At 36.8% G+C, this 18,335-nt stretch overlaps 1 protein-coding gene across 4 annotated transcripts in view; it reads right to left on the reverse strand.

The window, feature by feature from the left end:
- The window catches only part of MINDY3 (MINDY lysine 48 deubiquitinase 3), an 85,891-nt gene that overhangs the window by 13,466 nt on the left and 54,090 nt on the right, over positions 1–18,335 (reverse strand). For all 4 annotated transcript variants that reach the window (XM_019746057.3, XM_074324803.2, XM_019746058.3 and 1 more), the window contains one exon: positions 11,612–11,684. In XM_019746057.3, the coding sequence (XP_019601616.1) occupies positions 11,612–11,684 (73 nt within the window). The remainder of the gene's footprint in view (positions 1–11,611; positions 11,685–18,335) is intronic.

Here is an 18,335-nt window from a genome sequence, read left to right on the forward strand (position 1 = left end):
AGTAGAGGAGGGGCTCCTGGATGGCAGATTCCACAGGTCCAGGGCCCACCACAGCACTTGGCACAAGTACCTCACCTGTTCAATAACATCTGTTACATCTAATTAATCCGAATTTCAAGTTTCAACAAACCACGCTGTTCAGGCACCGTGGTTCAACCAAAAACACCTTCTGATGAAGTTCAGAAAGAAATGAGTAATTTATGGCCTGTCCTGCAGAACCACTTGTATTATGTGATGAAAAAAAAAACAGTGATGACAACGCTACAGAAGGTGAAGCATGGCAGTGAGCAAAGGGAAGAAAGGGCAGCAGCAAAGGTATAGAGAAGAAAATTGCACCATTTAAAAGGAATAGAAAGACTGAATTAAACAAAGGGCAATTTCTAGAGAATGTCTAAGGACAGGTGTAATCTGAACAATCTATAACAAGTAAAATTTTTCTTCAAGTTTTGAAACAATGCAGCCCACTGAAATCATTCAGACAAAAGATGGCTCTCAATATATTTTAGCCATTTTACAAAAAGTATTAGTATTTAAAGGGCTTCTTTTAAATCAAAATAGTACATATTCCTTGCCTAAAATAGGGTTGCTACCTGAGATGTAGTTCTACAAGGCACAGGGAGAGAATAAAAGAGAAACAAGGAAACAAAACAAAAAACCTATTGTGTGTAATGTGAAAACCAGTGGGTATCATTTCAAATACCATCTACAGAGAATTCAGTATCTTTGGAGATTACTAAGATCTATGCCACATAGTTTTGGATTTTTATAAAACAACGATATGGTCAACTTAATGAGTACTGAAATAACCATGTCAAGTAGATATTACGTCATTTCGCAGATGAGAAAACGGATGTGGAACTTGCCGACATCACAGTTAATGAGGCCCAGACCTGGGACTCGAATCCAGGCCGCCTGACAACCAAGTGGAATGCTTTTACAAGTGACTTAAACTGTTGCAAAGTTGGTCTTTTCTTTTTTCTTTTTTTTTTAAATTAAAGTTTAGGCAGGGATTATCATTACCATTTTGTTCTTCAGGTTGGTTTTTTCTTAAGAACAAAATGGTAATGATAATCCCTGCCTATCTCCTAGGTTTAATGTAAGGTTTTAATGAGACAATACAGGTAAATTGCTTTATAAACAGTATGTTCCATGCAAAGCCAGACATTATTATTATGTTCATACAGGTCCCCACTTATAAATCAGGTTTATGTTTCAAAAGATCATTAATGAGTCACCCGTTTAGAGCAGTGATAATGTTTCACAGACGCAATCCTAAGTGGTGATGAGCACGCACAGTCCATTTAATTCATCACAGGCCGAAAGCATGGTGCTGACAGTGCTATCACAGGTTCACCTCTCAGACACGGGTAGCAGCCAGGCCAGGCCAGGAGCGAGATAGAAGCAAAAGTACTCGTGGGGACCAGAACTCAAGTTCTCTTTTCTTCAGCTTCCCCGCTTGCCCCTAGGTCAATTATTCTACAAATATTCTAAAGAGGATGAAAAAGGAAAACTGTCCTCACACCAGTCTCTGATAAATGGGAAGTGAAACTACCCAGAAACTTGTAAGAACTGTTAGTTCTTCAATGTTCTGAGAAAGCCTGATTTGTTTAAACCTTGAAACAAGAGCAGGCTCTATGTTTGGGGAAAAAAATCAAATTAGTAGATTAGCAGATTAGTTTCTATCTAAGTGACTGAAAAGACTAAAAATGAAAAACGATTCTGTTTTTAATCCTTCTTAGAGTGAACTATATATAGCTAAACCGTAACAGTGACATTCAGATGAAAAACTGCAGTTTATTTTCTGCATAAGTCACATATGGAAAGAGATATCTTTTCTGAGGTGGCTGAACAACTTTTGATTGCTTTCTCAATTCAGTTTGGAGTCTTGCTAAATTTTCATACACAATACTATATAGATGAAAACCATTTTATTTAATCAATAGTTTTCTTTCTCTAGTAAAAACAGAGCAAATTAATTTTAATATGTATCAAGATTCAATTCTGAAAAATTGTCAATGATTACAAATTGTTTTAGTATTGGTAATATAAGAAATTCTAACTTTCCTTATAAGTTGGTAAAAGAGAATAGTACAAGCCTGTTACTTCATTGATGATAAAAATTTTTTGCAAAACAAATATATCGTTTACGACAATGGTAGCCTACTGACAACTGTATCCTACTTCAAAAACTTTGGTTTTAGTATCTTTGCATTCCTGATGGATTGAAAAAAAATCATCCTTCTAACATCAGCTTTTTTGAAGTTCCGTCTCTTATGTTTATGAACACTTTTCCTTACTCTGAGAGCATTTCGTTATGCCTTTATTCAATAACAGTTATTATCATCTAAGATCTTCCGATCCTTTTCTTGTATGTTCCTATTCTCAAGAAACTCATTCGTTCAGTTTAAGTTTCAGTTCTAACATTTTCACCAATGACATATAGAGGTATCCAAAAGGCAGATTACACGAAACACGTGTTTGGTTTTGGAATGGTTTGTGGAGGTTACCCTGGAATAAGAGTACGCTTGATAGCATTATAAAGACCTGACTGGAAACTCTGGGAAGATGCCAGTCTATCAATCATGCCATCCTACATACAGGTAACCCCCGTGTAACACGGCACTGCTATAACATGGTTTCGCTCCAACACGGTTCGAGAATTGGGGAAAACCCTTGTACAATATGGCATCCTAGAACACAGTTTCACTCTAACACAGTTTGAGAATTAGAGAAATCCCTGAAAGGCACGGATCGGATCGTAGTAAGAGCTTTTAAGAGCAAAAAATATCTCACTCGAAATTAGGGAAATCCCCAAACAGCATGGCGTGCAATAGCTTTTAAGAACAAAAGATATCTCATTTGATATTAGGGAAATCTCCGAATAACACGGAATGTAATAAGAGCTTTTAAGAGCAAAAGATATCTCATTTGAAATTTTTCATTTGAGTGTGGATGTCGTATCAGATTTGACTGCAGAATTTTAAAATTTATTAGAATTTTAAATCCATTTTGTTTGGGAAGTATTAAGGTCAGAGGATGAAGATATTATGTCAAAAAGAAAACGCCCTCGGTTAATGGTGCTTAGTAGTGATGACGAACAAAACATTATTTAATACATATTAATATGTTATACTTTTGGTGAAAGTTGCTTTAATATAGTATTTAAAAAAATTTTTGGAACCCAACCCCATTTTTTATACTAGTTCTTTGTTTCGTATAACAGATTCACGTAACATGGCATTTTTAAGGAACCTAACAACCGTGTTATATGGGGGTTACCTGTACTTCATCATAGACAATTCCATTCTGGAAGGATTTTACTGTATTACTCATACTGTAATTAATATTAGTATGGGTAGAAACATGTCCCCAAACAGAGCAGGCATTTACATATGTATGATCGCCACGTAGTGCTCTCCACTGGAATATGAGGTAGAGAAAAGGTGAGCCTCTAGTAGTGGGTTGGACAGCAACGATAAATATAAACCTTTAAAAAGTCCTTCAGAGGTTATCCCACAGGAAATTGCTCAACTCATCCTGTGAAATATACTTCTTTAAGACATAAATCCAAGCCTTCACCATTAATTTCCCTGGTTATCCCAGTAATCTCTTGCTTACAGCATCACTTCTCTTTAGTGAATGCTACAAGTTATTTTTCTTGTGCCTGTCTTTTGACTCAAGTCAAACACTGCTGGCTATTTCATGCATATAAACTGCTATCTCCTACCTGTGTTCATAGATACACATCATGTTCTCTTTTTTTTGCTTCCATTTGCCAATGTAATCCTCCCTCCTCAGGTGTTCAGGACAGCTCTCTGCCTACTCTGAGTTTACTCTAATGACATTTCTTTGACTCTTGTACTATTAACACCAATTTTATTTTCATATTAATTTGTTATAGGTTCTAAAAACTGTCCTTTATGAACTTTGACCCTTAGCTCAAATATATTAAAAACATTTAGGCATAGAAATGATTTATTTCCTATTTTTTTCCATCAAAGGATTCAAAGTGGCAAGAGAATGATGATGTTTATCATCCTCCATGACATAGTTCAATGTAATAATTCAGGTTAAAGCTGTTTATTTGTAATAAGGCTAATTTCATTCAGTTGTGGTACAATGTAAAGAGGAAAATCTCTTTTACTTCCTACCTAAAGTTTTAGAATGAAATGTAACCTAGAGTTTAAAAGATTATTCATTCCAAGAGGAAAGAAACATTTATGTTTCTTAAGTTAGGGAAAAAGCCCAGTGGAAGAAGTTAACTCAGTCAACTCACCAATATGAGCGCCAATTAAACTGAGGTGTAGAGAGAATGGAACTGACATAAAATACTTAGTATGTTTTAAGCACTGGGCAAGGTGCTTCCCACAACATTATTCATTTAATCTTCATAATGTCTCTAAGAAATAGGTGTGGTTATTCTCATTTGATAGAAAACAGATTTACAGACCTGAAAGTAATTAGCCTAAGCTTACACTGCCACTAAGTTGTAAGAGAAAAGATACATAGTTATGAGAAACATAACAGCATTTTGGTCAATTACAGACAGCATACGTGACCGTGGTACCGTAAGATTACAATGGAGTTGTAACACGTTACTCACACATCCGTGGTGATCCTGGTGGTGATCACTGCTCTGCCAGTCACATAAAAGTACAGTAGTGGGCAAGGCCATCTAGACTGGAGTAAGTACACTCTATGTTTGCACAAGGATGAAATAGCCTAACGACGCATTTCCCAGAATGTATCCCCATTGGTAAGTGGCACGTGACTATATTCCTAGAAGTTGTGTGACTCAGTTTTTCACAGATGAACAGAATAGATTCTCAAGACTAAAAAGTTTCAAGATAGAAAAAAGTGTATTCAAAAAGGAAACTGAATCCACCCGGGAATTCACAAGGATTTCACTGATTCAACAACTTTGGTTTCCACATGGAAATTCACAATGGAACTTAAAGCATGATGAGGTTTTAAAGTTATACTTGAAAAGTCAGTGACTTACCTATAGTTATAATTACCCAAGGACATACATGCAAAGTGTCAAGAGAACCTAGCTAACAATGGACATTACAGTGATACTTGTATATATATGAACTTTTCAAAACGATCTTAGGTAAAATAACTAAGCTCAGGCTCAAAAGAGTCATAAAGATGATCTCTCTTATTCTTCTGTAACTTCCCGACACAATCAATTATATAGAAATATTCTGAGGAGTGACATCAGCAAGACGGTGGACTATGAGGCCCCAACGCTTATCTCTCACACGAAAAAACAAAACTAATAAACAACTCCAAACTGAAGAAAACGGCTCAGAGAAAGCTCTGGACTAAGCAGCAGCAGCAACCACCCTGCAGAGCTCAAAAACCAAGAAAGCCTGCATAAAAGTATAGGAAGCACGTGACCTGTGTCACCCCATTCCCGAGTCAAGAGCAGCTTGGTACCAGTGTCGGGATGGTTTTTTCCTGCAGGCACGGCTAGGAGCTCCATCCCCCTCCTCCTCCGATACTAATCGGAGCTGTCTCCAGCAGGCCCCGCTAGGAGCCCCATCCCCCTCCTCCCCCCATACATTATTGGAGATGTCTCCGGTGGGCCCCATAGTTAGAGGCCTCCCTGTCAAAACAATATTGAGTGATCACAGCTGCTACGGACGGACCTCCCCGGCACCCCAGCCAGATTTCCCCCCAACCCTATAAAACAAAGCGCCCGATCCCAGTAAGTGCTCAGTGTTTGGGAACAATCCCACTGAGCCCGCCGGGGTAATAAAGCTGTGTTCTCCCTGATCTCTGCGTGCCGCTTGAGTCTCTCGGTCCTCGCCACTTTTCCGCAACACCAGGAGTGACCAGGAGAACGCCAGCAAGCCTCATCTTGCTAGAGGTCGTCCACAGTCTTCACCAATGCTGATCCCAGCTGAGGGAGCTGCCCAGATCACCCCCTGATGGTGGATCTACACCCAGAGGCTGGCAGTGTTGCGACAGTGAGATGTGCCCTGAGGGTCCCCGTCACAGATGTGCTGTGATCTTGGGGATCGGGGCCCACATTCTGCCACCATGTGTGGGTGGGAGCTGCCAGTGCTTTGTGCTCTACCTCTGGCCCCAGATCCTGGCTACGTTCCACCATTACCAGGGCAGTGTCCGCCGCCCCGAGCCCAGCTCACTGGGAACTAGGTTGCAGCACTTACCCATCACTGCCAGGGGTGCTGCCACTGCCCTGACCCTAACCGCCTCCCCCGCCGGCGCCGGATGACAACTCTGACTCATCATTGCTGGGCTGTGCTGCCACTGCTCAAGGCCAACTGCACAGGTCCTGACATGCAGATTTAACAGATTACAATGGGGTCATGTTGCTACTGACCTGCGACTGCCACGCTGGAGCCAGACGTGAGACTTTGAGGACCATCCTCAGGCTGTGCTGCTTTTGCACCCTGGCCCCTGACCCCAATTCACCCTGTACCTTGTTATCTCGGCGATGTGCCACTGCTGCGTCCCGGCACACTGGCCAGAGTCATTACAGTGACTCTGTTCCAGTTCCATGGGATATGTGCACACGTGTCCACCCGCAGACACCAGTGCCAGAGCCACAGCAAGTGCACCTGCGCCCCAGGACTGAGGCAATGTGGTAGTTCTGCATGTGCCCAATCCTGGGACCCTGGCTCCGGCACTGCTCTCTGCCAGCACGGCAGACCAGGAGCCAAGAGGTATCCCTTCAGTTAGAACTTACTCCCATGAGCAAAAAAGAACAGAAAGACCCCAGCAGCCTTCACTTCCAAGGACCCCAACAGCCCTACCTCCCTCTGCTACACATAGGCCCTCCAGCTCCGAAATCTTGGCTACAGGAAACCCCTGCAGTATGGCCAAGGGCAACCGCAGCCACTGGAGCTGCACAAAGACTACACTGCTATGCCTTCTCAGTGCCACAGACCCGCACCCACTCAGCTGGTAACCTTGCAGCAACCTCCAGGTAAAAGACTATCTACTGAAGGCAACTGCAACATCAAGTGCTCGGACATCAATGCAAACGCATCAAAACCACAAAAAAGCAAGGAAACGTGACACCACCAAAGGAACACTGTAATTAAAACAAAAAAGACCCCAAAGAAATGCAGATTTGTGAGTTACTGAAAAGATAATTTAAAATAATTATTTCAAGGAAGCTTAGTGAAATTCAAGAGAACACAGATGGACAACTCAATGAAATTAAAAAGAGAAGTTTAACAAAGAAATAAAAATCACAACAAAGGACAGAAATTCTGGAGCTTAAGCATACAATGAATGAAATAAAAAAATCCAATAAGTAGCTTCAACAGCAGGATCAATCAGGCAGAAGAAAGATACCTTAAAGACAGATACCTGGATATTACTGAGTCAGAGGAGAATGAAGATATTAGAATGAAAAAAAGAGTGAAGAAAGCCTAAGTGAACTGTGGGGCACCATAGAGAAAAGGCATATCCATATCATGGGGGTCTCAGAAAGAGAAGAGAAGGAAAAAGGACATAAAATTTATTTAAAGCAATAACAGCTGAAAGCTTCCCAACTCTGGGGAGAGATATGGCCATTCAGGTATATGAAACTCAAAGATCCCCAAAGAGATTCAAGAAAAGATCTTCACCGAGACACATTTATAAACAAGCTCTCAAAAATCAAAGATAAGTAGAGAATTTTGTAAGTAGAAAGAGAAAAATATTCATCACATACAAGAGAATCTCGATAAGGCTGCAAGCAGATTTCTCAGCAGAAACCTTACCGGCCAGGAGAGAAAGGGAGGATTAAAACTATAAGATATATAATGAAAGTCACATGGTTAACCACATGGTGTACCCATAACAGATACACAAATGATAAAAAGAATCAAAGCAAAGAACTATAAAAACTCATAAAATCACAAAGACAGAGAAGAAAGGAACTACAGAACAACAAATCAACCACAAAGCAATTAACAAAATGGCAATCTTAAATCCTTACCTGTCAATAATTACTCTAAATGTAAATGGTTTAAGTTCTCCAATTAAAAGACATAGTGTGGCTGAATGGATAAAAAAACAAAACCCAACTATATGCTGCCTAAAAAAGACTGACTCACACTTTAAGGACATTCAGGTTGAAAGGGAAGGGAAATAAACTCAGCTAAACTTTAGCTAAATAAACTCACCAAGAAGAATGAGGACTGAAATAAAACGAAATAATACATGAAAGGTGAGACATTACAACTGATACCACAAAAATACAAAGGCTCCTGAGCAGCTACTATGAACAATTGTATACCAATAATTTAGATAACCTAGAAGAATTAGATAAATTCTTAGAAATATACTACCTACCAAGACTAAATTATAATAATATAGAAAATCTGAACAGATTACTAGTAAAAAGACTGAATCAGTAATCAATCTCTCAGTACAGAAAACCTCAGGAACAGATGGTTTCTCTGGTGAATTCTATCAAACATTAACGAAGAATTAATACCAATCCTTCTCAAACTCTTCCAAAACATTGAAGAAGAGAGAATACTTTCAAACTCATTTTATGAGGACAGCATTATCTTGATACCAAAGACAGATAAGAATATTTCAAGAAAAGAAAATTACAGACCAATATCCTAGAAGAATATAGATGCAAAATTCCTCAATAAAATATTAGCAAACCAACTTCAACAGCACAAAGGATCATACACCACAATCAAGTGGGATTTGTTCCAGGGATGCAAGGATGGTTCAACAGACACAAATCAATCAGTGTGATATATCATTTTAATAAAATGAAAGAAAAAGATCCTATGATCATCTCACATGCAGAAAAAACATTTGACAAAATACAAAATTCTCTCATGATAAAACTGCTCAAAAATTTTGGTATAGAAGTAGTGTTCCTCAGCATAATAGAGGCCATATATGACAAACCCACAGCTAACATTATACTCAATGTTGAAAAGTTAAAATCCTTTCTTCTAACATCAGGAATAAGACAGGACCACTCTTGCCATTTCTATTCAACATAATACTGGCAGTCCTAACCAGAGCAATTAGGCAAGGAAAAGAAACCAAAGGCATCCAAATTGGAAAGGAAGAAGTAAAGTTATCTGTGTGTGCAGATAACATGATCTTATATATAAAAACCCTCATGACTACACTAAAAAAACTGTTAGAATAAATGATTTTAGTAAATGTTCAGGGTACAAAATCCACATACATATATCAGTTGCATTTCTATACACTAACAACAAATCATCTCAGAGAAAATTGAAAGTAATCTCATTTAAACAGCATGGAAAACAATGAAATAAATAAATGTCACTGAAATTTCACGAAATAGATGTAAGACCTATGTATTGAAAGCTGCAAGACATTGATAAAAACACAAATAAATGGAAAGCTATCCTATGTTCTTAAATTGGAAGAATATTATGAAAACATCCTTACTACTCACAGATATCTACAGATTCAATGCAATCCCTATCAAAATTCCCCAATAAATTTTAATAAAAATAATAATAGAAGAAAAAAAAAGAAAGGAAAAAAAATTTCAAAGTATTTTCCACAAAAACAGGACAAAACTATCCTAAAATTTGTTTGGAATCACAAAACACCCTGCATAGTCAAAGCAATCCTGAGAAAAAGGAACAAAACAGGAGGTGTCACACTCCTTGGTATGAAGCTATATTACAAAGCTACAGTAATCAAATACGATACATCCATAAAAACAGAGTCCTAGACCAGTGTTAAAGAACAGAGAGCCCATATAAACCTCCACATACATGGACAATTAATTTTTGACAAGGCACCAAGAACACACGATGGGGAAAGGAGTTTTTTCAATAAATGGTGTTGGAAAAACTGGATATCCACATACAAAAGATTGAAACTAGATCCTGATCTTACAGCATTCACAAAAATTAACCTGAAATGAATCCAAGACTTAAATGTAGGACTTGAAACTATAAAACTCCGAGAAGAAAACATAGGGAAAAAGATCCTTGTCATCAGTCCTGGCCATTGTTTCTTGGGTAAGACACCAAAAGCACAGACAACAGCAACTGAAATAAACAAGTGAGACTACATTAAACTAAAGAACTTCTGCAAAGCAGAACAAATAATAAATTAAAAAAGCAAACTAAAGAATAAGAGAAAATATTTGCAAACAATATATCTGATAAGGGATTAATATCCGGCATATATAAAGAATTCATAGAACTCAATAGCCAAAAGGCAAAAAAAACAATGGACCTGAATAGACATTTTTCTAAAGAAGACATACAAATGGCCAATAGCTATATGAAAATGTGCTCAATATCACTAATCATCAGGAAAATGCAAATCAAAGCCACAGTGAGGTAGCACTTTGCACCTGGTAGATTTTATCAAAAAGACAAGAGATAAATGTTGGTGAAGATGTAGAGAAAAGGGAACGCCTATACATTATTGACGGGAATGTAAAATGGTACATCTATTAAACAAAACAATATGAAGGTTCCTCAGATAATTAAACACTAAACTACCATATGATCTAGGAATTGCACTCCTAGATATATATTTGGAGAATTTGAAATCAGTAGTTTGAAGAGATCTGTGCATACCCACAGCCATTGCAACATTATTCATGATAGCCAAGATATGGAAACAACCTGGGTTCATCAACAGATAAATGGATAAAGAAGTAGATCACATACACACAGATCACCCCCCTCCCCCGTGCCCCATACACACAGTGGAATAGTATTCAGCCATGAGAAATAAGGAAATCTTGCTTTTTGTAACGTGAATGGAATTTGAGGGCATTATGATAATTGAAAGAAGTCAAACACAGAAAGGCAAATACTGTGCAGTATCACTTATATGTAGAATTTAAAAAAGCTGAATTTGTAAAAGCAGTAGAATAATGGTTCCCAGGCCTGGGGGTGGGTTAACTGGGGAGATGTTGCTTAAGGGGAGATGTAACTAGTGGATACATAAGTCCTGGAGGTCTCAGGCACAGCCTCGTGATTACAGCTCACAGAACTGTATTATAAAACTTCAAAGTTGCCAAGAGACTACAACTTAATTATGTGACGTGACAGAGGTGTTACCGAGCATTACTGTAGTAATGATTTTGAAACATGTAAATATATAAAAGCATTAACCTTAATATATATATAAAAGCATCATATATATAAAAGCATCATACCTTAAACTTATAGAATGTTATATCAATTATATCTCAAAAAATATTCTGGAAGAGTTGTTTCTTAAGGAAGGAAGGAACGAAAGGAGGGAGAGAGGGAAGACGGAAGATGAGGAGAAAGGAAGGAAGGAAATGACTTAATTTTCAAAGAGCTTGTTCAGAAGGTGGTATTTTCCCATTTTACACGGACTATCCAAAGTCAAGATTCAAGTAACCATCAATCAATACCCCAAGAAACATGAAAACCTTATACCATGTCAGAGTTTGATGACCACTTAAGTATCCTATTTTACTTATTCCCATTTTCACCATTTCCCATATTTAATGTTCTAGAAATGCAAGCTATGTTTCACTCAAAAAATCCAATTCTTGTGAATAAAACTCAGGTAAAGTATCAACATATTTCACATATATAAAGCTAAAACATAGAGTCAATATTGATAAAATAAAATCTTTTACCTTCTAGATCATAGGTTTGGAAAACTCTCCTGGCTTGTTCTGAAGGAGCCTCAGGGGCAACTAAAGCCATATCCTGAAAAGATAAAAAAGCATGCTATCAACTAATTATGGTATCATGACATTAAAAATAAACAACACAATACTAGACTAGGGTGAAGGAGTGATGACATTTGGAGGCAGAAGACTGAGTTATATCATAGATTTGTGACAAAATAAGTCACAAATTCCGGGCCTTAAAACATGGGACTAATATTTCAATCACAGAGAATTGTTGTAAGAATGACATGTGAAGCTTTATATATAAAAACACTTGAAAAGTCCAATATTATATAGGTAATTACTATAAAAATGCAAATGACATACATTTGCCTTATATTATTGTCTAAGCATGGAGAAATACAACTTAAATGTAACTTAAAATATACTCTAGATTTTAAATATTTAAAAATTAAATCCCGAGATATATGATAGCAAATAATTACACAGCAATGCATTTGAGCATTTGAAATTACTTTAGGGAGCATGTTATTTCAAATCTACCCTGAGGTCAACAACTAAGTTCTGCATGTCCAGAATTTTCATTTTTCTTAATTCCAATGAAATACCCCAAAGGCAGAATTATTTCTTTTTCCCATAATTAATTCTCTATTCTGACTAATTTCTTTACACAGTAATCAATACTACGATTTATCACAAATAAGCACAAAATTCAATGTCATCTTGGATTCTTCACAAGCCTTTACTCTACATATTTAAACTGTTATGAAATTCTAATTCTTGGTTGACACAAATCTAGAATCTAGGCTCCAGTAGTTTTACTCTAGTCATAGTTTTGGTTTATAATTGTGTTCACTGAGACACACCTCATCAGAGGACAAATTTCCAAGTATCCCTTTTTATCACCTTGTATCTTTTTAAAGAAGTATGGGGTATAAATGTTAAATACAATTTAAAATGCTGTTCCTCTGTGGAAATAAATTTTTGTAAGTAATGTACTAATTAACTTTTGCTCTAATCGTCCCACCCTTACCTCCGAGATGAAACAACAAACTGAAAGAATCAATTAGAGTAGTTCTGACCCAACCACGAGACTAGGTGCCTAAACACCTTAATAGTATGTTCAGTTTATATGGGAATACATGGCAAATAGGAATGGGAATCAAAACAAGGCAATCTATGCAAGCCCTCACACATTTTTAAGGTACTGAAAGGTAAGTTTTTAAAAATCTCATATTTTATAATAGTAAATTTTGGTCATGCATAATTATTTCCCATTTACCGTCCCTTGACAGCAACTTTTAGGGTCTTCTTTTCCTGCATATTCAAATATTATTTTGCAGATAATACATATTTCAAATGACATGTTTTCATTTGGCCTAACTTCAATGTTTTTCTGATTTTTATGACCCAGTCCTTTATTGCTGTATACTTGGAATGTGTCTGATTTTTTGCTGTTAGAAACAATGCTGCACCAAATAAATCTGAACATGTAATTTCATACATGTGCCACTGTATCTGTAGGATAGGGCTAGAGCACGAATTCTGGGTCAGAGGAAAAGTGCATTTGTAATTTTGGTAGATACTGCCAGATTCCTGGGTTATGTTTGTCCATTTAACCTATTTTGAACAGTATTTCTTAAAACTCTTTCCTTTTTCTAAAACATCAGCAATACAGCCTTAGCTCTACAATTAACTTTGTGTCAAAGCCAGGATGACACTGTCAGCTCTCAGATTTAGGGAGCAATACTATACCACTGGGGCTATTATAATTATTATTCCTTAGCTTCTTTTATCACTCCCAAACCTTAACTGAAAATTTTCTACATTTATGCCACTATAAGCTTTTGGTCTCTTAACTATTTCCTACCCTACTTCTGTATTTTTTCCAATTTTTGCTTTAGAATGGCTGTCAGAATTTGTGGGTGAACACCATAACTGAAAATCTGGCTGAGGAGAAGGTATACAGCTGTGCATGAGGTTTTTCATGCAGGGGGGAACCTAAAGGGGCACAAGATAAGGATACAGTCACTCACTCTATTCACCATCTGTTCCATTTCAAGCTTTCTTTGTTACCAGTAAGTGATAAAGAAAAGTTTGAAATAAGTTTTAAAACATTACTTTGAATTTTCTAAATATTACTATGATCTAAATAGAGGGAAAGGGAATATTGTTTTTCTTGGCCAATAAAACAAAAGAATCTTTTGGGGGGAAGAGGTGGCAGAGAATGTAACTAAAGCATTACTTTGATATTACCATAAAGTGAGGTTTTAGGAAATGACCAGTGTTTATAAAATTAGGAGAACAGGGATGATTCCCATTTTAGCCATATGAAAAGGTTTACGTCAAATTCTCTGGTATTAAAGATTTCAGAAAACGCAGGAGCACAAAAAGAATTGAAAGTCAACTACCTGATGCCTGGTCTCTAAGTTCCAACTGCTACAAATGAAAAAATACACTATGCTAATGTAGAAAGGAATTAAAGTAGACTAGTGAAAAGTTCACTGCATAGCTCTTGCTTCTGGTTATGAGTATATAAAAAAACTTATGCTCTAGAAAACATACATAATTCTATTATTCTTGTTTGAATATGCTATATATGCTGGCCTGATACTTGAAATTAGTGAGTACTGTTTTAACACATGCTCATTTAGAGCAGAGGCTGGCAAATTTTTTCTGTAATGGGTGGGGCTTGATCTGGCCTGTGGCCCATGGTTTGCTGACCCATGATTTAGAGATTATATGTTCTTCCCCCAAATAGTCTAATTTATTAAATATGCCTTCTTTTTGACATATCTGTAGATATTAAGACATCTTAATCACCTTAACACGTTTTACAAAGATATTTCGGCTTTCATCTGAAAGAGAACTCTAGCGAGAAGGGACAGAATCATGAAAGGCGCGGGGGCATGTGAATTAGCACAGCACAGGGGCGAACGGAAAGAGCTGAAGACGACTGCGAACTGGGAGAGAAAAGGAGCAGTTAGGAAGGGGAATCCACTTTGATAGAAGAATGAATTTGGTTCTGAACATTTAGAGCTTGGAGCTGAGGGCTCAACATCCAGGTAGAGCACACGGCGCTATCTTAATGTGTAGCACACTATGAACGCTCCATGTTTGCCACCTGTAAGCTCCTACGGGCTAGCAGACATAGGTATGGGCGCTAGAGATGGGCTAAAGAACCTATCAGATAAGATACTAAAACAGAAGAAAGCAGATTTCTTCGAAGACCTCAGAAAAGAGTATTTCCAAAAAGGAATTTAGACAATTTGCTGGTTGAAGATTAGCAGTGTGAAACAAGTTTGTCAAAACCCTGTATGTGAAACAACAAAAGAACCAACCATACATGAACTACCTAAACAGAAATTCCTTTTTTCTTCCCAAAATACAACCAGTGGTACTGGTCAATTCCACATCATAAAATCATCAACTATAACTGTCATTACTACTAATAAATTTTTCCTTGAATGATTTAAAAAAACATCTTGTTTTTAGTCTCAGTGATTCTCTAACAGCTAATTTGCTAAACTCCTTAGGAATTAATTATTCTTAATCCTACCACTTATTTTAAGATGTGTTTATATTAGAGGAGAGAAAAAAGAGAAAAGTAGAGCATTAAAAAAGATTACAGTAAATTCTAATGAGAACATTCCAGAAATTTTCATCCACAAATCAAAACCAGTACAGTATTCTAAATTGATTAGTTTGAGTGTTTGTTTTCTAGATTATTGTAGAAAATGATTTCTTAAAGTTTGTTTAAATTTATCTAAAGTTTCAATGATTACAGGTGAAATCAAGAAAAGTTACAAAACTACCTTCTATTTCCATTAAAATGTTTCATGCTGAACTCCTTTTAAACTTTCCAATTTGATTTAAAATCACAAATTCCAACACTAATTTTTACCAATTTATTTAACTTAAACAATTCTGAACAAGGTTCCTAGTTTAAAGATCTGTAGCAAATTTGGTAATAAATATTAAATGTTTCATATTTACATTGTAAGATTGAACAGCAAGTATAGAATTCCATTCAATTGAGAGTCCTTTGCAATCTTAAGAGAAAATATTTCAGTGAGAGAGATAATTGCTACATTTTTTTCTCATTGCACATAAAGGAAATTATTTAATTATAAAGAATAAAAGTCTCATTTAATAACATGTAGGTTTGAAGAAAAATATGAAGATGATTCTAACCCTCAGATTTTCCATTTCCAAGACTTAATTTAGGCAAGAGATTTTAGATTACATATTTAATATCTTTTTCCCATATAACTATGTACACACCCCTAATGTTTTGAATACTGTGAAGCTAATTAGATAGAGGAAGACCTAGTCTGTACATTTAAGGTAACAATCTAATAGAAGAGGGAAAAAATATGCTACTACATGCGTATTTCATGAGCATTGAAGTTATCTTAAGAAAATTACCTTCTAATATAAAAATCAAACGTACGTTAACCCCCACCCTAAAAAAACCCCTGCTGAGTTATAAAGAATCCAATGATGTAATCCCAAATTATCGAAGTCAACAAGGATATTTGTAAGCGTTTTCTTTTTTGCACCCCTAATTGTAGCATTTAGAAGAAAATTTCAATATGTATTGTACCTGAAACATACCCCCAATAGAAAAAGATCTTAAACATAAGTCAAATACTTAAATATTGTTTTAGTTAGTTATTTAAACTCTGATTTACCATTAATATTATTTGTACTCTAAAAGTTGTTCTCTACATTATTCAAATTAATCAGAAGCTTTTATAAAGAGGAATGTTAGAGCAAACAATTTCTATTCAGTCAATTTACTGGTCAACAGGGATTGCCAGACAATACAGCTTTTAAAATTATCTAGCCTCACTCAACTTTCCTTACTTATTTAGCAAAGTGCTACAGAAGAGAAGGGGGGAAAAAAACCAAGCTGTAATGGGACTATCTAATAACCTCTAGTCATGAAACAAATATGTCTTTTACATGTAGCCCTGTCTGTACTATCAGGATAATTCTTCACTGTTCACCATAAGCCTTTTAAAATGTTGTAACATTAGCTATCCTTCTCAACAGGCCTGTGTTCGGTTTGTTGGCTAGGTGTAAGTACTTCATTACTGAAAGGTCTTTAAAATTTATTCATTATACTTTTCAGCATTATCAAGAGCAATCTGCTGTCACGAGTAATCCAAGAACCTCTGAGAGCCTTACCTAACTTCAGGAGTGATCACACATATATAAATTACATTTGAGCTTGCAAGATATTTTATAGTGCTATAAGACCCCTTCCAAAAAAAAAAGTAATAAAGTTAACTGGTATAGAACTTATCTTTAAGCTTTAAATAAAATTTCACTTTAAAATGATTTTAATGTTTCATATTGATTCATCACTAATTATACTTATGAAAATAACTTGGGACCCACTATGAAACAGATATTAAATCAATTACCAAATGTTCTCAAGTACATAATGCTCTTCAGTGCCAGTGTCAGATAGAGGAGTCAGTTAATGTCATCATTTCACAGCAGGTAGGACAGTGGCCTTTTTCTTCTTCCTCTTCCATCATTGCCCGAGCACTGTGCAAACGTCCTGGGCTATCTCCACAACAGCCCCCTGCTGTGTGGCACTGATCTGCGTTGTATCAGCAGAGAAGTCAGAGTAGGAAACAAAGCCAAGCCCTTGGAGGTTCTTTCTCCATAAAAACAGAAACTCTAAATGTACAAGTGGAAATAAGGAAGTGGGAGGAAAAGTCTCCAACAAAATTGGTTTACTATAATCATTACAATGACTAGGTTGGTGCAAAAGTAATTGCGGTTTTCGCAATTATTAACTTTTAAACCACAATTACTTTACACCAACCTAATACTAATGAATGGACTTCTTTCTCTCCCTATTACCATAACTATACAACTCACTTTAGAAGTTAATATTATACAATCACCTGCATAAAATCAATCTGACAGTCAAAAAGTCCTTCCTTATTTCTAGTAAAGATTCTTTGTATCATTTGAATTAATTTAAACTCTGTTAAAGCTCCAGGACATAAAGTAAGCCACGGTAGTAAGTGTTATTCCTGACAACTCCTTGCGCCTCCCTTCCTTCTAAGGGTTTTATATATCACTGCTTGTTGCTATGGGACCTGAAGTCCCTTTCTGTGGGAGGGGTCTACTTCCTAGCCCCACTGACATCACGTTTGGCCAGGTAACTTCTTTTGGCCAGAGAACTGTAAGCAGAAGTGACATAAGGCTAGCTCCTAGAAGAAGCTGGAAGTGCCATCTGTGGTTTTGCCAGGTGTTCTCTTTTCCCTGTGCCAGGGGAACTGTACATGCCTGACACAGGCTGCTCCTTCAGTCCAGAGCTTAGAACCAAGAGGGCACGTGGAGCACATCTGCAGCCAATGTGTAAATTAAGAGAAATAAGTTCAGTGTGTGTGTGTGTGTGTGTGTGTGTGTGTGTGTGTGTGTGTGTGTGTGTAAGGGGGTATGATGGGATCGGTGTGCCCCAGACCAGTACGGACACAAAGAGGGTGTGCTGTTTGTAGAGAATTAAATATAATGAAACTGACTGCTGCATTTCTTTTAATCATCATTACATGTAGGCAAATTTAAACAATTTCATTGGTCAAACGTCCCTCCTACATGGGGAGGGACTGCTCTCAATGCCTCCTTCTTGAATACTACTGTGTAAATCGCTGAAATTTTAGGGTTGTTACTTCAGGAAGCTAGCAAAAGGAAATAAAACGGA

The sequence above is a fragment of the Rhinolophus sinicus genome, chromosome 1, assembly GCF_057876585.1.
Source record: "Rhinolophus sinicus isolate RSI-liver-muscle chromosome 1, RSI-T2T, whole genome shotgun sequence".
Taxonomy (NCBI): domain Eukaryota; kingdom Metazoa; phylum Chordata; class Mammalia; order Chiroptera; family Rhinolophidae; genus Rhinolophus; species Rhinolophus sinicus.